Genomic DNA, 22,280 nt, shown 5'->3' with positions numbered 1-22,280 from the left:
GCTTTTTTAATTTTTTTTTTTTTTTTTCCATTGAAAGCCTTGCTTTGGGAACTTTCCGTCTTGCCTAAGCCATTTACCTCTGCTTTTTCTAGGGCCTTAGAATCATCCTTTAAAGTCAGAGAGGATTATGCTCCTGCTGCAGTAATCTGTGAGCTGCTGACAGGTGCTGGGGCTGACCTGTGGATAATTGTGGATCCTGTGTTAGGGGTCACAAGCACCAAAAAATGCTCGTTTCCATTTACCTGACACTGGTCATCCAACACCTCAACAATACTGTCCTAGAATGGGTGAAAGAGGCTATATGTATAAATAGCTAAGTCAGTAATTTAATCCTGGGGAATGTGGATCCTGGAATGTTTTAATTAAAATGAGTTTGCAGTAAGTAGGTCCTGTCTTCTTTGGGGTTTAGGAACCATCCTTCCTGCACAGGTGGTTTGCTTTTAAATCCTTTTGTCTCCACTCATATGCATGAGAATGAAAAGGGCTGGGGGAGATCAGCTTCCCATGCAAATAGTGTCAAATAGCTTCTGGGTTTTATGTTCATTGCCCTTATCCCTTTTCTCATGACCGCAGGGTTCTTCCAGGGGACCGTCCCCCAGGCAATGCTGTTGCCAGCACTGTCCCTGCTAGCCTGATCGTTATATGGATTTGCTCTCCATGTGGCTCTGCTGACAGTTGCTGAGGCACAGAGCCTGCCTCTGTCGTTCCAAAAATAGTGAGACACGAGAACTTGGCAGAGGGACATGATTTTCTATAATGAGCGTCCTTCTGAGATAATAGCTAGCAGGGGTGCTATTGAAGCCGGTACGGACTGGCCCAGGGGACTCCAGGGCAGCTAATCGCTGAACTGGTCCGATTTTACGAGGGCAGCCTGCTGTCTGGCACGCAGCTTTCCACCCCCTTTACAAGCTGTGGGCTGATGTCATGCTCTTGACATGGAAGGGGAAGGTTTCTCCATGTCTCCGCCGGCTCCCGGGGTGCTCAAACAGTTCTCCCAGGGTCAGCGTGGGCATCATGTCATGGACCACCCAGGTGTTTAGAGAGATGAGCCTGTATTTCACCTCCTAGAAGTGTTAGAGCTAACCTGGAGCCTTTGATGGGGGCATAATTTTCAAGTAAGGGCCCACCAGCAAAAGCGGTGGGACTGAGCGACGGCAGCTGGCTGGCTGCTCCCCCCCCACCCCTTGGTCCCTGGATGCCACAGGAGAGGTCTAGGTGCCCTTGTATGTCCTTGGAGTCCTTCAGTCATGGCCCCTCCAGGGGAGTCCCTTGGTCATGGTCCCTCCAGGGGATCTCCAGCATCAGCCGTGGTTGTCCACCAGCCACTCCACTGTCACCAAGTGGGTAGAGCACAGGGCAGCCCTGGGGCAGAGCCTGGCATGGTGGAGGCAAGGAAGGCTGGAAAGGCAGCGGCAGCCTTCCTGGGGCTCTGGTTAGATGAATGAGCATCCTGACACGGGCCTTGGAGTGTGCTGGTGGGTGGTAAGGAAGTGATGAGGCCTCTTTGATGTTCTCTTTGAAAGGTGCTGAGAGGGAGCCCTTTGGGAGCAGATAGGACAGCTTTGATCATCTCCCAGGCTCTAAACCCCCAGCCTTCCCTTTTTGGCATGTTGGGGAGGCACGACTCGGTATGTGCATACACCCGATAGCCACGTGCACTTCTTGGATGCTTTTCTGCAAGCACTGAGACTTTTTCCCCTGTTCTTGAGCGCTGAGACTGTTGCTAGGCCCAAGCCACTGTGCTGGAAGATGAGCACATGCTTCAGTTTTGTTGCTGCCAGCCAAAATCAAGTGAAGATGGTGACGGGGGCATCCTGTTCATAGGCCTGGTGTTTTCCAAAAGGCTTGGTCGTAACCACACGCAAGAAAGGGAGGCCCCCCACTGGGGGCTTGCTGCAGAGTCCTTCTGAAGTCAGGCTTGAAGGAGCTGGAGTTGTGCTTTACCCCTGGGGCTCTGGGGCAGCGAGTTAGGTTTTTTGGGGGGCTGTTGGACAGGGAGGTACAGGGGAATTTCCTCTCTCCGCCTTTGTTCTCCGGTGCGGCTTCTGCAGGCGTGTGTGCCGCGGTGCCCTCATGTTGGCTTTGCGACCACGGGAGAGGCAGTTGGTTTCTGCCTTTTTCTGGCTCCTGTCCTGTCTAGCACCGAATAAAGGCAGGCTGGTCAAAACTATGTCTTTCTGTGGTTTCACCGTGTTCACAACCACCAAAGCCCCATGACATCTTTGCTGGCTCGCTAGCCCAAGTTGCTGGTAAACCAGATGTGTGAGGCCTCCAAAGCCCAGTCTGAAAGGCTCGGCTTTCTCTGATGTGCACAGTTACACCTTGCAGTGGTCTCTTCATTGCAGGAATATACGGGGTCGGGGTTTTTTTTGTAGGCAGAGTGGTTTTACTTGCAGAAGGTGAAACAAGATCAGACTGACATTTCTGATTTTCTCTGTGAACTTTGCTGGGTGTCCACACTTAGGCTGTACGTTGAGGTGATACGAGCTGAAGTGAAAACATGAACTGAAGGGTTAGCTGCCATCGTCATGTTGTAGCTCCTGCATGTAACTTTCCTACCCCTTGGTGTTGAGGGACTTTGGATACTTGCATTTTTATGAAGCTGAGAAAATGTCTATCTCCATCTGCAGTGGCTTATGGGAGAGATTGTAACTTAGACAAATTATCAAGCTTAGTGCAAGGGTAGCTGAAGGAGATGCTGTTGCCTATGGTTAGCCACAGTATGTGAAACTAATATTTTTCTTTGGCCTTAAAATCAGGGAAGTTGCGGCATAAAAAGGGATCAAAATGGAAGCAACTTGCAAGCAACCTGAGCGAGCAGGTGCTAGTCAGTATTGAGGGGGAGGGGGGGAAAAAAAAGGCAATCGGAGAAGTTACCTCAGAGAAGAGGTAACTAGCTGAGGTGCGACCCAGTGGTGCTTTAGGTTTCAGTCTCTTTGAATCCGTATTGCTTTCCAGGTGATGTTTAAGGTGAGAGGATGGATCCACAAAGACCTCGTAGCAAGCCGTTTCCAAGTGGCCTTTGGGTGTTTTGGCACTTTTAATTTTCCTGAAGACCTTTGACCGAGCTTGTAGAGGTCTCTAGCCTTCCCCAGCACAGTCTGAGGCCAGCAGATATTGCAGAGTTCAGTATTTTTAAAAACAGGCCAGAGCTGTCTCAGGTTGGTCACTCCAAACTGGAAACACCAATTCCAGTAGCTTTTTTCTAAACTGAGGGCTGTAAAAAGAGCGTGATCTTTACGGAGCTACGCTCTTCTGAGACACCATCATACCAGCAGCCAGCTGAGGGGTGCAGATGTCCTATGAATCTTTGATTAACAGGTGATGTCTATAGCTTGATACTTTCTAGTTCCTTATTCCTCAATTTATTCCCCTCTAAGTTCAGCCAGCCCTTTGTTTTTTGATCTTTCAGGTGGGAATGAGTGTTTACGTAGTTTTCTATGCCATTTTAAAAGGTCTGGAGGGGAAGATTTAATTTTATTCCTTCTTTCAAATTGTTTTGTATTTTTTGGATATTTTGTTTTAATGGTGGCCAAGCTGTGTTGTTTGTTTTTTTGGGATTGTTTTTTTTTTTTTTTTAATTGGGATTACACAGGCTTTTTTTTTTTTTGCACGTGATTTAATTGGTTGACCTATTGTCTGAGATATATGTATTTTTTTCTAGTTGGGGTTTTTGTTTTGTTTTGTTTTTTTTAATGGAACAGATACAGATGAACAAGTGTGATAAAAATAATCCTTTTGCATGTATGTTGAGTAAAAGTTTCTAGCCAAAAGATGAGCTAAACACGTAATGGTGCTGTGAATTAGACCGTCTTGAGGGGAGGGGATAAGGAGGAAAGATGTGTGTATGGTTCATTTGTGGATCCCAAAGGATACATTGTTCCAGAGAAATGACTGAATTTGTGTGTTACAAAAACTCTCCAGCGTGTGAGCTTGAAATTTCAGTTGTGCGGTTAAGAAAACAGGAGCAGAAATTTGGAGGGTGTAGTTAGATTCATGATTTTTTTTTTTTTTTTTCTTTTTTTTCCGGGGCAGGTGGGAACCCACAACTCCCATCAGCTCGCCCTGGGCTGTGGTTGTCGTTGCTCAGCTCTTCTGGAATGAGCTCAGCGTTAATACTGTGCTGTGCATACCTGCGCACGGGAGGCAGCCTTCACCCCGAGGGACCCCGCAGAGTTTACTTATGCAAATGGAAAGAGCGAATTTGTTATTCTCTAGGCGATGTTTATGTGCCTCGCTGCCGCGGCGTAGGAAAGCCTGCGCTGTGCCCACTATCAGCAGCGTCAGATAGCAGAGCGCGGTTTTAAGTGATAACTGGCGATAACTGCCCTGTTCCTGTAGCTGTGACAATGACGCCAGTGACTCTTTTTTTAAGGGAGGTAAAAATGAGCCCGGTGTCGGGAAGTGACTTGTGCTTCTCAGAAGCGCGCTCACCAGCTGCCCAGCCTGGAGGAGACGCTGCATGCGCCTTACCCCCTTTCTGAGTCTGCTGAATTTTCACTGCACCTTCTTCTGGCTAAAAAACACCCCAAAAACAGTGGAAGAAAGAAACCTTCCCTTTCTCAGCCTTTCAGATGCGGTGCAGCGCACAGTCATCTCCCCCGTCTCGGTAGCCCCAGGGCTATATGTGCCATCTGTGGCACGCTCCCTTGCCGTGGCTTGATTTCTCCTAGGCAGAAGTGGTTCCTGAGGTTGGCGTGTATGTCTGCAGTCACTGAAGCAGAGAGGTAAAACGGCTAACAGAGCACTGAAAATCAGCTAGCAGATGGCTGTAAAACCTGCTGTCTTTCTGCCACCGCCTTGTTCGTCTGGGAGTCCTGGGCTGCGGCGGCGAGCAGAGTGGCAGCAGGTGCCATGGCAGTCATCGCTGCGGCCGTGTTTAAGAAGCATCACTGATGTGTGCAAATAATTCTGGCTGAGCAAGCATAGTGCGGAGTATTTTTTCTCCTCTGCTTAATGTAGTTATTCTGATTTGAAATCAAAGGACCAAATCTTCGCCTAGCATAAGTCATTGTCTTGCTCCATCGCAGTCAGGTGAGTGCGGCTTTGACGCTGAGGCTGAGCTCATGACATCTACTTCAGCTCTTGTGCACACGTGTGTGTGTGTGCAAAGGTTGTCTTGGCAATTCCCTCTTGGTGAGCCCGTTCTGATGACACTTGTGATACTTTCTGGTTTTGAAACACTGCCACGTATAACTGCCCCCCGAACAGCCTGCCCTCCTGTAAACCTCTTAGCTGGGAGCAGCAGGCAGCTCCTGAGGATGCGGTGCTGCCTTGTCAAGGGGCCGGGTATGGAGGGGAGGCATTTCAGCGCAGAGCAGCGTCTGAGCGTGGTTCATGGTTGTGTTACTCCTATGAAGATAAATATTGAGAAACAAACCTGTTTATTGTTCCTCCTCCGGGTCCTGTGCTTTGGTGTGACTTGACCCAGATACGGATGGCCACTCACACTGCTGGGGGAGTTGCACACGTGGCTTTCCGAAGCCCGGTACTGAGACAGCACAGTTTATTGGTGCGTTCCCAGCAAGACCTGAGGCAGATTGCTTTGTGTGGGGGTTGTGGACCACGAGGGAGAACAGGAACATTGGGAGCGCTGAGGGAGCCTGCCAGCTCTTGTAATTATCTTGTAATAATTTGCTTGCAAGCTCCCTAAGCCCTGCTACTCTTTTTGGAAACAATAAACTTTCGCTGGGAAGCAGTGACACAGCTGTGTCTGTCTGGAGATGATTTTGAAAGCCTGCCTTCTGCTCTGCAAAGCATAAACTGCCAAAACAGTGAAAAATGACTGTTTTCTTGGGGAAACCCTTTGGCTTCAGTGAACTGAGATTGAGCCCAAAGCTGATTTTCTAAGGAGTTGTGTGCATGAATTATTTCCAAAAAGATGAAATGCAAACTTAGTGGAATTCCTGAGCCAGGCCAATTTTTTTGGAGGGGGGAAAAATTGGACCATTGCTCTAAATGGCATTTAACCAGGTCTCCGTATCCTCCAGATGCTGCCTTATATGGCAGCTGTCAGCTAAAGAGGAGGCTTGGGTGAAATTACTGCTGGGAAGTGTCCTTGCTGGGGCCGCTCAGCCCCTTGTCCTGCAGAGGAATCGGTGTGGGCAGAAGCAGCGGTTGGGAGAGCTCTGCTGCAATGGGGATGTGCAGAGCTTGTCCAAGCCTATTCCTGGTGGCTCTGGAGGCTGGAGAGGCCCTGTTGGTGTTTTCCAGTGGGTCTGCTGAACCTCCACCGATGACTCTCTTGAGAGAAGACCCCTCTGGCCTCCACACTGCCCTTGGCACAGCAGCTCTTGTAGGGCGGCAGACAGAGGAGGCAGCTTTGCTATTATCTTCCTCCATGTCTGCACATAGGAAATGCTTGTCTTTCCCCGTCTCCTCCCTCTACGATGCCTGAACTGGGGCAGTGGTGCTGCCCTGTCCGATTTACTTGGCATGAAAGCCTGTGATCGGAGATAAGCCTGTCACCCTAGCTGTCTTCAGAGGTCTTTGGTCTTGTGTGGGTTGTACATGGATGTCAGCTATGACTCTTAACTGGAAGGGGGTGTAAGTTAGCCATCACACTGGCCTTTTTTGGGCATGGGGAGGGAAAGGATGCTCTTTTAATAAAATCTGGATTTTCCCCCTGCCCCCCGTGATGATGAAGAGGAAAGGTATGAGGGTTCAAAACAGCTTTCTGTAGAGCTGGCGAGGACAAAGGGCTAAAGTGATGTTTGAGTTGGATTTCAGTGGGTGCTTGTGTTTGCAAGGGGCAGTAACCAGTGTGTGGATTGTCCCACCCCCTCTGCAATCAGGGACTCTCTTCAAGTCCTACCCAACACCCTGCTAAGACAACAAACAAATAAAGCAGGTATATGTAACTGCTATCAAACACTGTCCTTAGGACATAGTATGTGCTTCCGGCAGCCCTTGCCTTGCTAACAGGTGAACAAATACAGATGGCAAACTGAAATTTAAACAAATAAAAAAAAACCCAAACAGCTCTCTCGCACTGGAATTGGCAGGGCTAATCTCTAGATGTAGGCCAGCCTTGAAATGAGCCCGCCTGATCCCATGGACTTCACTTGTTTCCTCCAAGTGTTTCTTTAATTTACAGTAACAATTGCTCTGCAGCTTTATTAATCTCGATCCCAGTCCAGAAGTGGCGCAATGTGATTTCCTCATGTGGCTGCCGCTGTTGCGAGGGCTTTCGCGTCACGGTTTCCTGTTGACTCAAATGTTCTTTTCTTACTTTTGCTGACGTCAAACAGAGATAGCAGATGCAGGGAAAGAGGGTTCTGAGCAATACGAAATAGAAAAATAGAAATGCAAGGATTTCAGCATTAAGCCCTGTCAAAAAACACCCCAGCTTTCAACTCCTCCTAATTCCTGCTGGTAGTCCCCAAAAAAGGAGGCACATAACTCTAAGTCAGCTCAAATTTGCAAGTATCTGAACTATTTGCTGTTTTAAGATTTCCTTTTCCTGGCCCCTTTTTTAAGCTATTTATTCACCCTTACTCTGCCTGTTGCAAATTGCCTTTTTTCATAAAATACCACTGTTTATTTTACTTCTCAATGATTCCTGGGAGAGTGGTTGGTCTTTGCAGTTTGGCAAGCTGATGGCCTTGCTTAAGAGTAAAAGTGGAAGACCTTGCTTGGCTCTTAGATCCTGGTCCCCAAAGGGTGGTCATTAGTGCTGATCTTTCTAATAATCATTGCATCATATGTAGCAGACCAATGCACGAATGGTGTATTATAAAGAAGTTGTAATACTCACCCTGCTCTTTTCTTCAGCAACCCCATGGGATTTCTAAGTGTTAGAAAACTGGACAGACAATTAGCTGGACCTCTTAAAGAAAAAAAAAATAAAAAATTGGGTAGTCCAAAGTTCTGTTAGGCCTAATTGGGAGAGCTTCAGTAATTAAATAATCCATATTTATGCTCGACCTGTGAAATGAGACCATGGGTGGAGGTGAGGCGTTAGCTGTTACACTTGTGAGCACCATGTAACACACGCAATGATACTTGCTCAGGTTTGCAGTTAGTCTGAAGCAAGAGCTGTTTGTAACAAAAAGCTGCTAATTCCATGTTAGCAGTGATGTGAATTTTAAAACCGGTTGTTTCTGTGCTCACCTGAACATTTGAGAAAGAAGAAGCAGTATCTTCCTTTAAGCATCGTGGTACAGATGGGTACATCCAGAAGTCTGAGATGGGCCGTGGAGTTTTGCCAGCACTGGAGAAGCAGGACGTGTTTTTTTTTTTTCAGATAAGAAGAGTTAACTTTGTTTCCCTGAAGTTCGCCTTTAAGGAAAGAGTGGAAAAGATATGTATGTTCACCTAACTGTATGCATGTTTATACAAGCGTATATATTACATAAATACACACACATCCCTCGTCAGGTTGCTGGTAAATTAAATTACTTCCTGTTGGAGATCTGGCAAGAGGGATTTCTTTTTTTAAGTACGGGCTTGAAGAGATGCCTGGACAAGCCGGGCTAGATAAGCACGTGGCTTGTGGCGAGATCAGCGAGGAAGGAGGCAGGAAAGAGTAACAAGGAGATGTAAAAGCTGGCCCGACTGGCGAGGCAGAGGCGCTGTCTGCGCTGCAGCTGGAGGAGGGATTGCTGAACGGGTAGGCACGGCATAGCCAGACTCAGTTTAACCAACTGCAGCGAAGATGTGGCATTAGAGATCTGATGTGGGCTAAAGAGCCAAGGTTGCTGGAGGGTTTGCACAGTTTGTGCTGCTCTGGCTTAGACTGCTGCTGTAGACGAGCCAGCTTGGGTGTCTTTCAGCAGCCTTATAATAAAGGCAGAGTGACACAATGAAGTATTGTTGTTTATATGGGCTGGAGATAGCACTTAACACCCAGCCTTGGTGCTACACGCAGTAGTGTTGGAGATTGCTGGGAACGCATCTATCTTAGCTTCTGGAAGGAGCCCAGAAGGAGCTGTTGAGGCAGAGCCCAGGATGGTGACGAGAAGCAAGCTGTCCTCATTTGTCACGAGCAGTTTGCTTTCCTGCTTATGTCCAGAGAGGAATGAAAGGATTCCTGGTTGCTTTTCTGCTGTGTGCATCTCAAGATGTTAATACCAGTAGTCATTTCAAGCTGGCTGGCTGCCAGAAAGTGGAGCATAACAATGCTTATCCTCTTAAACTTAGAGAGGGTTTAAAACTAGCTTATAGATGATTAATATCAGACCTGGGAAGGGGCTTGTGGGGAAAGAAGGGCAAATAGTACCATTAAAAGGCTGACTGGTCTCAACTGGCTTGTATGCCTCTTTTCCAGTCCGCTTGTTCCTGATATTCAGAGTAAAACTGAAACACTCAATACTGAATGTCCTGAAACAATTACTAGGGGAAATTTTTGAACCAGACTGCAACAATTCTAGGGTTTAGTTTTGTGACAAATGACTGTCCTTCCTCTCGCAATTAAGCGAGCGCCCCTTTCGCATGCATTAAACCCATACCCAGGCTGTTGAGCATGCAGCTTAAGCAAGCGCCTCCCAATCTGTAGACTTTTGCAAAAACCAGAACAAAGCCAAAAAAGAAACCTCAGAGACCAGCAGCTGTGGTTAATGAGTTGAACTTTATTGAACAGTTGCTTTTCTGCCCAGCAGAAACTTTGGTTTATACTTCGTCCTTATCAGTTCCTTCATCGCCCAGAGGTCTCTGCAGGTTAATCAGAGGAAAGCTGAAATCCAAGAGCCCAAAAGGCAGCTGCCATGCAAGTGTATGGCAGAAAATCCCATTCTGGAAAACAACGCATGTTCCCTAGAAATAGTGTCGGGATACCCTCGAGACAAGGTCATCATTGCTGTTCCTGAGCCCTTGTGCTGTCGTGGCAAAGCTGGAGCCTGTGAGCAGTCTGGTTATGCACATTATATTATGGAGCATCTTCCCCCAGAGAGCCGAGGTGTTTAGTAGGGAGCAAGTGACTCTTTACAGATTTCTCTTGTGCCCACTCAGCTCAGAGAGTGCTATTGAAGGGGTATCATCCTCTGCTGGATTCAGGCTAAGGACAGTTTGGGAAACCCTCCAGGACTTGGTTAGTGATGAGCACGCACCTACTGATATGCCTAATCCACATGTGAACAGGAATTCATTTCATTACTGGGGGCAAAATTTTGGGTGGGAATGCAGGGCAAGGAGGTACTAACAGATCTTCCTGGTATTGACTTAATCTTTCCTGAAAAAGTCAGGATTTTTTTTCCTGCCCCAACGTCTCATGGGTGCTTAATCTGTTCTTGTTTGGGAGATACTAGTTTTACTTAGAATTTTCTAAGCCTGACAGAGGATATGATTAATGCTGTTCATATCTGTTGTGTTTGCGTGTGTGAAGGATCGCCTGTTCTTTGTGATGGAGTTCGTAAATGGCGGGGACTTGATGTTCCATATTCAGAAGTCGCGTCGCTTCGATGAAGATCGGGCCCGGTTCTATGCTGCAGAAATTATTTCAGCCCTTATGTTTCTCCATGAAAGAGGCATCATTTATCGGTGAGCTCTGCATTCATTCATTCATTCTCTTTGTCTGAACCCCACGGCTGAGATGATAGCTTGAGTTTTCTGCTTGAATAAATAACTGTCACTTGCTGCCCACCAGGAACAAGTTGTCAGCTGGGATAACAGTACCTCCGCTTTCCCCCTGCGCATTGTCCAAGGTGCACCAGCTTCCAGGAAGGAGTGACATTTCTGGCCGCAGTATTGACGACAGGGAGGGTCTTCCTATGGCGTGTGTGTGAGCACATAGAAAAACAGGTCTTCCTTCCAAGGCACAGGGGCTAGATTTTGCGTTGGTGTAAATTCACGTTGCTCTGCAGACGTAGCTGGTTTATAGCAGCTCCAGAACTGCCCTTTGTCTGCACCTCAGGTGCCTGCCTGGCTGCTGGGCGTTAGCTGCTGACCAGCAGAAGCCTCCACCGTGCCGCTCTGGGCCTGTCCTGCCACCGTGGAGCACAGGTCAAACTGATGACAAAGGGAGAGGCATTAAGTGAAACCTTCCTAGATTTGCTGGGAGGTAAATGCAAGGAGCTGTTGCTTTTGCCACTGTGTGCCTTGTTATTTAAAGGCTAATATGTGCTGGTTACATTCAGGCCTCTTTGTTTCCCTGCATTAGCTACGGGCCCGTGTTTAAACCCTATCTATTTGACATACCTATCCAGTGCCTGTCAGCTCAGCCACTAAAAGTCTTTTCATTCCTGCCATGATCCTACAGCAGGAGTTTTTCTTTCCTGTCCATGCCTGGCGTCTTTGTGTTTGCAAGAGGATAGGAGCATCATTGCCTCCCCGGTGCCAGCCTCCGCTCCCAGGTCTCAAGGCTGTTGTCAGGAAGCTGTTTCCCATACACAGCACTCTTTTTTTTGTCATTCCTCTGTACTCAGGGGGGCAGTTTGGTTATATTTGTTCCCTTCTATACTGCCAAAGTGCTCCACTGTCGGCTCAAGCATCAAGGCATGGATCAGGCAGCCAGTCTGCTTTGCAGAGGCCTCCCTGACCAAGATGACCATTCGACCAGCATCCTCCCGTGTAAGCCAGGGGCAGAGCAAGAGCTCTTCTGGGGTGGAACAGGACAGCTAGAGCAGAGAGGTGCCAGCACTGAGACAGTCTGGTTATACAGAAAGGTTTCTTTCTGACATGCTTTGCAGAACACCTCTGGCACCCTCTTGTCCAGAGCACTGGAAAGGAGGAACAGTCAATTGTTTTCTCTGGATACTGTTACCTGGCTTCCAGCAGCAAAGCATGCATATTTGGGTATGGTCTGCTCTAGCCCTGCTCGGTCCCACTTGTGGCATGCCAGCACTGCAAAGAACAACATCACCTCTCTCTTTTTGGTGCTTGGCTATGATGGTACAGCTGGGACCCACAACTGGGTCCAGGATGGGACCAGTTCCAATCCCAGTCAGGCTCTCTTAATACCATTTCAGACTGTGGGTTGGGCCAAATGCTGTTGGGGCTTTGCATTGTTTAACCCAGGCAATGCAGTCCTGTGTTTAGTAGTGCATCCTCCCTTATCGGATAAACCCCGGTTTGAGCACACCGAAACCAGAATAGCTGAGGGCTAAAGTGGCCAAAGGGCTGGGGGCTGTGCAGGGAAAACTTTCCTATCTGGTGGTGAGATGATAGGATAAATCAAGTAAAAGCAACTTCTCTTTATCTTCCTAGCTTGAGCTCCAGTAAGAAACAGATGGTCAGGTGAGGACAGAGAATATTAAATTATCTTTAAGTATGAAATCATAGGATATATGTGGCACGGTGAAATAGAGAAGGAGTGTCATTTTAATATTCTCCAGGTCCTGAGAGTATGAAAATTACTAGTGATATATACCATATGTATTGAGCTTCTAAAGCACTGTGATTGTCTGCATAGAATAGCAAATCTACTTACTCTACAACTGGATTTCAGTCTAATTCTTCCCTTGTGAATAATGCCAGCCGCTGAAGACAGACCCTGCCAGATAATTACACAAATGACATTATCCTTAAAATAGTGACATCCAGTAGTTATTGTCAATCATTCAGCAGCAAAACTGTGTCTGTGCATAATGTAATGCCACTGTGCTTACAGCTTGTCCTGTCCCCCCTAGCCTGCTGCCTGTCACAGGGCAGGAGTAATCAATCCCTCTGGGTTTTGGCACACTTCAAGTTCTGCCGTAATTCATGATAGAAACTGGAGGAGTAATTGAAAAGCTCCTTGAACAACTGCACAGGCTTTGATCTTGTTGAGAAACTGGTTGAGCCGTGGAGTCAGGTAGCTTCAGCTGATTGGGGCAGATTTGCACGGGGATGACTTGTTTTTTTAAAATTAGTCGGGGTGACTCCATTCTGGAAGATGTCAGAGGAGAGAGCTGCTGGCTGCGGCTGTACTGAGCTGAGGTTGCTTCTGTCAGGTCATGAACACCGGGCTCCAGGAGGGAGTCTGCAGGTTGGAAGGAGATACTCAGAAGGGAATCACTGCACTTGTGTAAGAGTTTGGAGATTTTATGATCAGAATGTGAGTGCTTGCTTAGGAAGCTGGGAGCAGGGGGGAGAGACACCAGGAAAAAAGCCTGACCAGAAAGTGTTTTGCCACAAGCTGTTTAAAGTGCCTCTTCTCTCTGGATTCCCAGGGTCAATGGAGTAAGAGAGTTGCTGGCCTAGAATACCAGTGCTAAACTGGGCTAAACTTAAACATAGTAATACTGTATTTTTTCCTGCCCCCTTCAAGATAAAGCAGTTCAGGAGAGAGTCTGTATTTACCAGCACAATGAGCGTTCTCCTGGTAAGTCAAGTTGCTTTTGCCACAAGTGCTGCCAAAAGCTGCGTCTTCTCTCCTTTGAAATGCCGGAGAGGCTTGAGAGCCAGCACTGAAAGTTCATCAAGAAGTAGCTGAAATATGTCACTTGGCCTGGGGTGACAATGCTGGTAACAGCTAAAATCAGGTGTTTGTTGATTCCTTTTCCAGCCACATACGCAATTTGAAATAGCCATAGTGCAGTATTTCTGCAATTGCTACTGTGAGTCCATGAGAATGGGGTTCCTGAGGCAGATAGCGTATTTTGGTTATATGTGACTTTTTAAACATCAAAACAAGGCTTACTGCTGGATTAGTGCTCTCATAGGATGGTTTTCATGACGCAACTGAAATTTTCAGTAAGTTTGCTTCTCACTTCAAGGAAAGTCTGCTTTCTGTTTTTTAAGCCCTGGCCAGAATAGAAGTCACATAAACGTACATGTGTGTATTTGGGTTTTTTTTTAAAAGAGAGGTTTCAGTTTCACAGATTTTTTTTTTTTTTTTTTTTTCATTTGCAACACTGCAAAGGAGAGATGGCTTTCTGGCCTTATCAAGGAAACATCTCTGTCTTGCCCTAAGCTGAGGTTTAGCTGTCAACTCAGCAGTGCCTATTTATAGGTGCTCCCTGAAAAAAATGTTGACAAGTACAGTGTGGTTCCTTATCCCATCATACAGGGGGTAGGGCTAGAATGAATCCAGCCATGAAAGCAAGCTTTTCGACATGTCAAATCATAGTATATTGTGCACCCCACAGAGGAGTAGGACAAGGACATATTTGGGATCAGCTCCTGCTGTATGTTGTCAGGAAAAAGTTAGGCGATAACCAAAGCTATTATAGATAAAATCTTTGCTCACAGGGCAGTATACTTGCACTGCTGCTTTGTTTAAGCTTATTTCTAAAGGAAAATAGTATGCTGGGTCCTGTTGCAGGTGGGTGGGTTGGTTTGTGATTTTTATCTAAAGACTGTATGTGCTATTTTTCTTGAAGCAGCTTTTCCCGACTTTCACTTTCCAATTCGGCACTTTCCAGGGTAGGGGAAGCCTATTTTGGCTTCTGTGCATGCCGGAAACAAAACGTAACGGCATGCACATCTGAGCAGTATTAGATTGCACAGTGGCTTACTCAATGGAAGTGAGCTAGTCCACTCGTAGTCTTCTAAAAAGCAAAGAGATAGTAAATGCTTATAAGGGTTTGTTTTGAAAGCAGGACTTTTCCTTCCATGTAGCATTACTGTAAGAATGGCTGGTCTGCTCTGCTGTCCTCAAATTCAAACCTTTGCATAGGTTGATGTACAGCTTTGCTAGTGGATGGGTCTACTTGCCAAGGTCACCTACATGGTTTCCCTCAATAGAGGCATCTACCTGCATAATGAGGGCAAATGCAAATGTTTTCTTAAACTTGGTTGGTGGGGGGGGAGTGGGGAGGGTGGCAGGGGAGAGGGCCTAGGGGTTTGCCCTGCGACTCCTCATATTTCAGAAGGATAACAGCCTTTTTACAGGCAACATGGAGCAATCAACACAACCCAATGGCATGGTCTTGATTTTTATGACAAAACTTCTTTCTCTTCCTCTGCAAATGTGTCTTGCTGGTAGGATGCATGGGCTGAGATAGTCACTTTTCAGAACATGTCTCCACTACCTGCAGAGGTGATACAGCGTGCAGTACATGGTGACAAACCTCAGCTAACCGCGGGCTAGCTATACCTGGAAGCAGAGGCAGTGTCACCTTTGTACCCTGCACTTCAATGCTGGTTTTGCTATCCCTGGGTATGGAGTGGGATAGTAGAGAGAGATACGTGACCCAGCCCACTGCTTGGCACAGCACAGTGGCAGATATATCATTAAGGGTATAGATAGTATAGCATGTAGGTAATATACCTGATCAAGAGCCAGACGAGCTGAAAGGCTGGGCTAGAGAGCTTGGGAGAAGGACTGGTTGTTGGCTGGCTGAAGAACCTTGTTTTTATCCTGAGGGCTCGTGCTAGTTAGCTTATTCCACTGCCTTTGTGTCTGTATTGATATTTCTAATGTAGCTGGCCCTTCTAGAGATGTTTGGGGTCTGCTTGTGCTCCGTCACGCCTCTGAATGTGGGATGGTGTGCAGAGTCCCCATGCTCTGATGTGGCACCAGCCGCCGAGATAAAAGGCAGCAAACTATTAAGTAGGTCCCGTAACTTGACTGTAGTCATAGGATGACTACACTATGCTGTGTAATAGGATGCATGGTCCCTTTAGAAGGCAAAAGATAGTTATGCAGTTATCCAGATGAGAACATGGTCTTACCTTGGGGCTGAACACTAGCTCTTGGGGAGAGTATGATGGGCTCATTAACAGCAAGTGTTTACTTTTCTGTGTGTTACCTGAAAGCATCACCTTCACGTGTGTGGTGCCCTGTATGACAGGGAAAAGCTCTGTCTCCTCTGGGATCTGGAAAGATTGCTGGATACTAGCCAGGTCTCTGAAACCATCACCTTTCCTTAGTCTAGGAGACCCCTCAGATCTGCAGCTGTGTGTCTCGTGACTGTTGGCTTTTATAGGGAATGAGTTTTTTGCAACAGGTTAATTCCCTGCCAATTCAAACAATAAGCCTGTGACACTTGGAGGAAGGTTTACATAAGCCTTTTTCAGAGACCAGTTTTGCTGGAAAGACTCTTATTAACTGAAACAACACTAAAGTTTCTTTCAGAAAAATCAATTAAAAATTACATGTTGAAAACAGAAGCTGAATGCCTTTCCTAATTACATAGAGCCACTGTTAACAGAGCAACTCTTACGCTGTTTGCTTTTTCCACGGGTCAAGACATTGTAGACATGGGATCCCTCATGTTCTCTCTCTGTTGTTTTTTGGGTTGGTTTTTTTTCTGGCAACTGGTGATTTTGTTTATTCTCATCTCATGCCCTTTTTCACATCTGAAGCCAGATCTTGTTTCCCCTGAAGCCAAGGAGCTTTCCCCAGGGAGGTAAATTAGCAGTTGAACTGGACCTGTGACTGATACCAGCAGTGCCCTGCAAGGCAAACTGGCTGGCTGGGGGGGCTATCCAGGGATTACCGTTGGTTTGCTTAGGTGCTATGCATAGCTTTGTTTTCTTCGCAAATAAAGATAAATCTTTTGTTTAATGAGGTGTTTTTAAGCTTTTCTGAAAGTTTTTGCTTGAATGGGCTACAGTAGATGCATCTGTCGGTAGCCTTTGCTGTATTTGATGCCTCCCTCTTCCCCACCCTCGTTTGGCTGCATGCAGGTAGAGGCATATTGTTTGCATCCAAGAGGAGAGGGTGGGAAACAGCTCAGCCAGTGCCAACATGGGTGTGAATCTCCACTCTCTGGAGCACCATAACCTCAGCTGTGGGATCTGGTCCCTATCACTTTGAGACCTCAATTCAGGAGAGCTCCTAGACTCAGCGCTTTCCTGGATTAGGGCCCTGAAGACAAGACTAGATATCTATAAGCAGGACAAAATGAAGGATATGCTATGTTATGAGAACAGTGGAAAGAATGAAATATAAGTTGATTTTACGGTGAATGAGTGAAGCAAATCAGCTAAAAGCTGCAAATTGGCACAGAGTAGCATACCAACAGCCCTGTCCCTATAACAACTGCTTAGTGCAGAAGAGAAATTTTCATGCTGGAGTCTCTGGAAGCACTTCATTCAGCTTTAGAAAATGTAAAGGAATGTCTCTTAGGGTCAGAAGTGTAGTAATGTCTGTGGCTATCTTATCTGACAGTCAACAGCTCGTGTAGACTGATTTGTGCTTCTAGACAGTGCATCTTCGACATTGTTTTCCACTCAAATGTGGTTGTTGCATGCTTGCAAGCTGGGCTCTTTTACAGCCTCTGGCATGCGGTGTTTAAAGTGTTGTTTCTCTGCACTTGATCAAATGGAAAGCGCAGAGAAAAAAACCCAGCCTCTCACGTTTCCATGTCATGTTTAATCAGTCACTGTGCAGGACAGTTTAGTCCTGATTTACAGTTATGCTTACGAAGAGCAGTCCTGTTTTGAGATCCACATATCAGATCTCTGTGCCCCATTGACTCCACTGTATATAGTCTGTGAACTTTAATGCAACTTTCCACATGACTAAGGACTACTGAATAGCCTACAGAAGTTATTGGCTCTGCTAGTGTCTACTTTTCCTTTATGGTTATTTAAAGGGATTGATTTGAAACCTGCAAACCCTGCACATAATGAGTTTGTATAAGTCATTAAAAATCAGAGCTCGAAGGGGCCTCAAGAGTTTGTCTAGTTCATCCACCTGCCCCAAGGCTGGATAACCTTTACCTGAATGCAAGTCCCTCGTACTTTCACTCTTCTTCTCCTTTTGGTGTAGTTCTTACGTTTGCATGTAATAACTTGTGTACTACACCCTTACAGGCACGGACTCTCCTTTACTGAATGTTTGAAATGAGAGCTCGGTGTTGGTTGGGAATTCTGGTACTGGTGCAATAAAAATAAGCAATACTGCTCATCTGTGGAAGGGATAAGCGATTAGACATGACTTGTGTGCTGTCATTCTTTTCGTGACTAACACATCCTTATGGAGGCATTTCACAATTAAAAAGCATGCAGATGCAATTTAAGAAATAGCTACGTGTAACGATTGCAGCCAAGTTCTTAAAGAAAGGAGCCCAGAATTAGACTCAATCTTTAAGTCCCAGAGCACCTGGGAATATTTAGGTTAGAACTTCTGAAACTAAGAAACAGTCTTTTCTACAAAAAGACTGTTTTTCTGCCTTTCCTGCCCTCTTCATTCTTTTTTTTTAAAGGCATGAAGGTCATGAGAAGGAGAAAAAATAAAAATTGAAATAAATTTTGAGATGTTTTTAAAAATAAATTTTACATAACAGCCCCTAAATATCATTGCTACCTTTTTAGCAAGAACTGCTCATCTGACTTTTAATGGGCATTCAGGCCTATGATTTTAATGACCCAATTTTGAAAACTTTTGCTCTGAGGTCTCCAGAATTGCCCAGCATTAATCCAAACATTTTGTTGATCTCTGTACCCACCTCGAATCGAGGAATATTAATGTCAGCGAATGTGACCCCTGAGTTAGCATTAGGGAGGCTGATATATATAGCTGAGGAAAAGGTCTCTGTCAACCTTAATAAATGTTTTGTACAATTTTGTAAAACAAAGATTATGCCAATGAAATGCTGTCGCATCTTCTCCCTCTGACTTGCTGAAATGGAAGATTTCTTGCAACGTGACGTGTTGCAGCGGGTGAAGCTACTATATATGTAAGGGAGACAATGAGAAAATCAGTATTGTTGACATACTTGGCCTGCAGCAACTGCTGTAGCTATCCAGGGAGAACTTGACTTATTCTTTTAGCTGTAGCGAGATCAGCGCCTCATGCTTCCTTGGTCAATAATCCCAATGTTTAGATTTTGTTCTTTATGCCAATGAGCATGTAGGTACTCTGGTTTTATGCAAACAGAGGAATTTTGTAAAGTCACCCAGCAACTTTTAGTATCAGTGATGCAATTGTAACACCTTGTCTTTAGATTCTAGTTCAGAGTCATCAGCTGCCTGTAATGATGCAGAAATAAACTAAAAATAATGAGGCAGCAGAAAATTTCAACTATTACATGGTAACACTGCAGTAATAGTTGTCTGTTTTACAATTCAGAATTTCTGTGGAAGAAAATTCCATCTTCTGCCGGCAGGACGGCGGGCACAGCTTTGCTTCTGCCCTCTGCGTGCCAGCTGAGCTGGTGCTGGGGTTTGTAGTTAGCTGCTGGTGCGGGCCAGGATGCAGACTGCAAAGCCTATTCCCATGGAGCAAGGGGAAGGCGTTACTCATCATTTGGCCTCTGAGTCATAACACCTTTGCTGTTAATAGGATCAAGATCCTCCCCTTTTATGAGGCTGTGCCTAAAGGCACAATTTAGTCTCAGAATTGTATTACCTGATTATTATTTCACTAAAGGAGGTGGCGGTATTCCAGCTGACAACAATGGAAACAGGAGCAAGCCTTCAAGTCTCAACCGTGTACAAGGTGTGATATATTAAAATCACAGAGATGCTCCACGCTCTGGGCTGATTTCTTCTGGATCAATTAAAGTTTCACAAGCACAATTGATTATTAACATCTAGAGCCACTTTCACAAATCTCTCAGCAGCATAGTAGAGAAGTGCTCCTGAATGGGGAAAATTACTTCCAGCTAGGAGAGGTTATTTACTAGCTAAATCTCTGATCCAGGCGTACTGCCGTGGCAAAGTCCGTCCAATAAGGATGTGAATGTTTGTATCTGAACCATTTCTGATCTACGCGGTTTCGGGGAAGGCAGCAGTGTCATGGTGCTTTGCCAAAGTGGGTCATGGCTTCTTTGTTTATTGTCTTGGAAAAGGAACAGGGCTGGCAGAAGGGATGGGGGGGGAAATTGGGAAAAGCAGGGTTAGCTGTGCAAGGTAGCAGGGGGAAATTATTCCATGTGCAAACCTGTGTGGTAGAAGGACAGTAGGAAGTGATCCCTTCAGACTCTTCGTGGGCTTTTAAATAAGCCTGTGTATGCTGTTGTAGAAAGGCTGCAGCACATTTTGGCGTGCAGGCTCTGTGGCACCTGCGTTAGAGTCTGAGCTGATGTGTGACACTTAACGTGCAGGCTTTGGGTTTTCTTATCCCTTTTCTGGATCTGGTTATGTTCCTTTTGACATTTACCTGAGCATGAAAACGTAGCAAGGTCCCGTGTCCTTGTTGACTTGTGCCTAAAAGCTGAATTAGTGTGCTTTGTATTTCTGTTTGTCAGTATCTCTTGACCGTAAGTTGAGGAACTGTATGCTTATCTATGTTTTTGGGGATTTTGACACAATCTTGTCAACTTAATGTAGCCTTTGCCATTGCCTGCACCTTCTCTTAATCTTTTTTTTTTCTCTTCCTTTATAACCATTCTTTCTAGCTGGAGCTCCCCATTTCAGTATTTCTCATGTCACTAGTTCGAAACCTGGTGCCCAAACAGCAGCTTTACAGCCAGAATTTCTACCTTCAGCCACTGTTGAGCACAGAAGGGAGCAAAAATCTTGGCAGCTGGCTCCTGCTTCTTGCCTCTGCCCAGCCTTGATAAATGAGAAAGCCAAGGAGCTGCTCTGACTCTTGCCAGCTGGCCAAGCTCCCAAAGAGACAGCCCACCCACCGTGAAGGTCAGAGAGTAGCACTGCCTGGCCGTTCTACCCTTGCATCAGTGTAGAGCATGGAGCAAGAGCTAGCCCTGCCAGTCCACTCCCGCTGGGGTCTCTCTGGGGCCAGGGCCAACCCCCACAGGAAGGTTATAGCTGTCAGTCTCCTTTGTGCTGCTTGGGATGCAGTTAGTCAGCAAAGCTTCAGCCGGTCCAACTTATGCCTTGAACTGCAGAGTTAATGTCAAAGTTGTGATGGCTGATCAGTGGCAGCCAGTCTGCTGGTGGTAGGTTTGAGATGGGACTAGCGTAACTCATACCTGAACTCACGATTTTTTCCCTACCCCTACACAAAGGGGAAATGCCCAAATAAGCCTTTATTGCACCATATCTGTTAAATAGATAGCTTTTATCTGTGACTGAGCCACTTGAAAGATACTTTCCTGTCTGCTTTCAGAAAGGCAATACTACCTGTGCTTCTTGTTGGAGATGATGATGTTTTGGAAAGGAGTCAGAGCAAAGTGAGACCAGCTTTCAAACCTCTAAAGCCACCAGATGTCTGGCTCGAGTGGGCTGAAGTCTGATTCTTGAGCGGAGAGTCTCTGTGTTGCACGCCCCTGACACTCTTTTGATCTAGCGAAATTGCCCTGCTCACTCAAATTGGTGACTACCCTGACAGGGATATCCCCAGGGGGAAAGACAGGTATTTTGTGTGATAAAATTAATGGAAAACTGTCTTGCAGCCTGCCCTATTTACTGCACCTCATCATCTCCAGTCACAGCTGCCTTTGGGGTCCTTTAGGACTGATGACTTTCCCCAAGCCACAGGGCAGTCAGGAGAAGCTCCTGGCAGAGCTGTTGGATGCTGCTTCCCAGCATCAGCTGGTGTTATCTCTGGATCCCCACTGGCCAGGAAGCAAGACAGCAAATTCCAACTACTGCCATGAACCAGTAAGCCGACATTGGACTGGGGACGTGTGAAAGGGAGGGGATGTCAAATGACGATTTCTGGAGGCCTAGCTGTTACCTCTGCACGAGTTAAATGTGGCATGGAGTATTGGGTATCTCCATGTTCTGTCATGTCTAGGACAGGTTAATTGAAGTCATTGTTTGACTGACTTGAGAGCCATGTCTACTTTCTCTTCGCTTTCTTACAACCAGACTCATGCTGAAATTCTCCACCTCTTCTCCAGGGAAGCTCCTAATATTTCCAACTCCTTGCTCTGCTTGTGTCTTCCTTGAGACCTTGCTGTGGTTCGGAGTGGTTCAAGCTGTTCTCCTGTTCCCTGGGGGACATGTCCAGCTAGATGGCTGTCCCTCAATAGAGTTGGCTTATAGCTGTGAGCACCTAATTCCCATAGGCTCCTGATCCCTAATTCCCTGAAGCCCACGCTGAGTATGTAAGGATGCCTGCAGCCACTTATATGTGTGTATAACAGGCATCGCTTGCTCACAGGCCTGTGTTGGCAGGGCCATTGACAGCGTTGGCCAAGTGAGTGGCTGCATCCCAGGCACTGTTATGTAAGGAAGAATTTCAATATTAATTACATGCCTTGGCTTTAGGTTTCATTCTGTCTCTCCGGACACCAGAAGTAGTCTCAGAAGATTCAGTGTGGCTTCTGCGAACAAAACAAACAAACTTTATTTTACAGGCTTTGGGCTCTACTGCTTTCTCCTGGATCATCTGCTCTTTTGGGACATTTTCCCTTTGTTTCCCTGCCACTGAGAAGGGATGGCAGTTTTTCTGGAGCCGCTGCTGAGCATAGCTAACATGCTGAAGTATTTGAGCTGCGGGGAGGCTGGCACTTCCAGTCAGACAGATTAAAAAAGGAAAACTTAACGTTTCCCTTTGCTCTCAGCCACCTTCCTCATTCTGATGAGCCGGAGGAAGGAGGGACAGACGGACAGACACAAGG

At 46.2% G+C, this 22,280-nt stretch overlaps 1 protein-coding gene across 1 annotated transcript in view; it reads left to right on the top strand.

Annotated features, from left to right (window-relative positions):
* PRKCH (protein kinase C eta) overlaps window positions 1–22,280 on the top strand; it is a gene marked incomplete at its 5' end in the record, with an annotated part of 126,882 nt that overhangs the window by 66,495 nt on the left and 38,107 nt on the right. The window contains one exon of the mRNA XM_009283639.2: window positions 10,322–10,476. Within this exon, the coding sequence (XP_009281914.1) occupies window positions 10,322–10,476 (155 nt within the window). The remainder of the gene's footprint in view (window positions 1–10,321; window positions 10,477–22,280) is intronic.

This window comes from Aptenodytes forsteri, unplaced genomic scaffold (genome assembly GCF_000699145.1).
Source record: "Aptenodytes forsteri isolate BGI_AS27 unplaced genomic scaffold, ASM69914v1 Scaffold410, whole genome shotgun sequence".
NCBI classification, from domain to species: Eukaryota; Metazoa; Chordata; class Aves; order Sphenisciformes; family Spheniscidae; genus Aptenodytes; species Aptenodytes forsteri.
The sequence above is the reverse complement of the archived record's forward strand: the minus strand, read 5'-3'. Positions and strand labels throughout refer to the sequence as shown.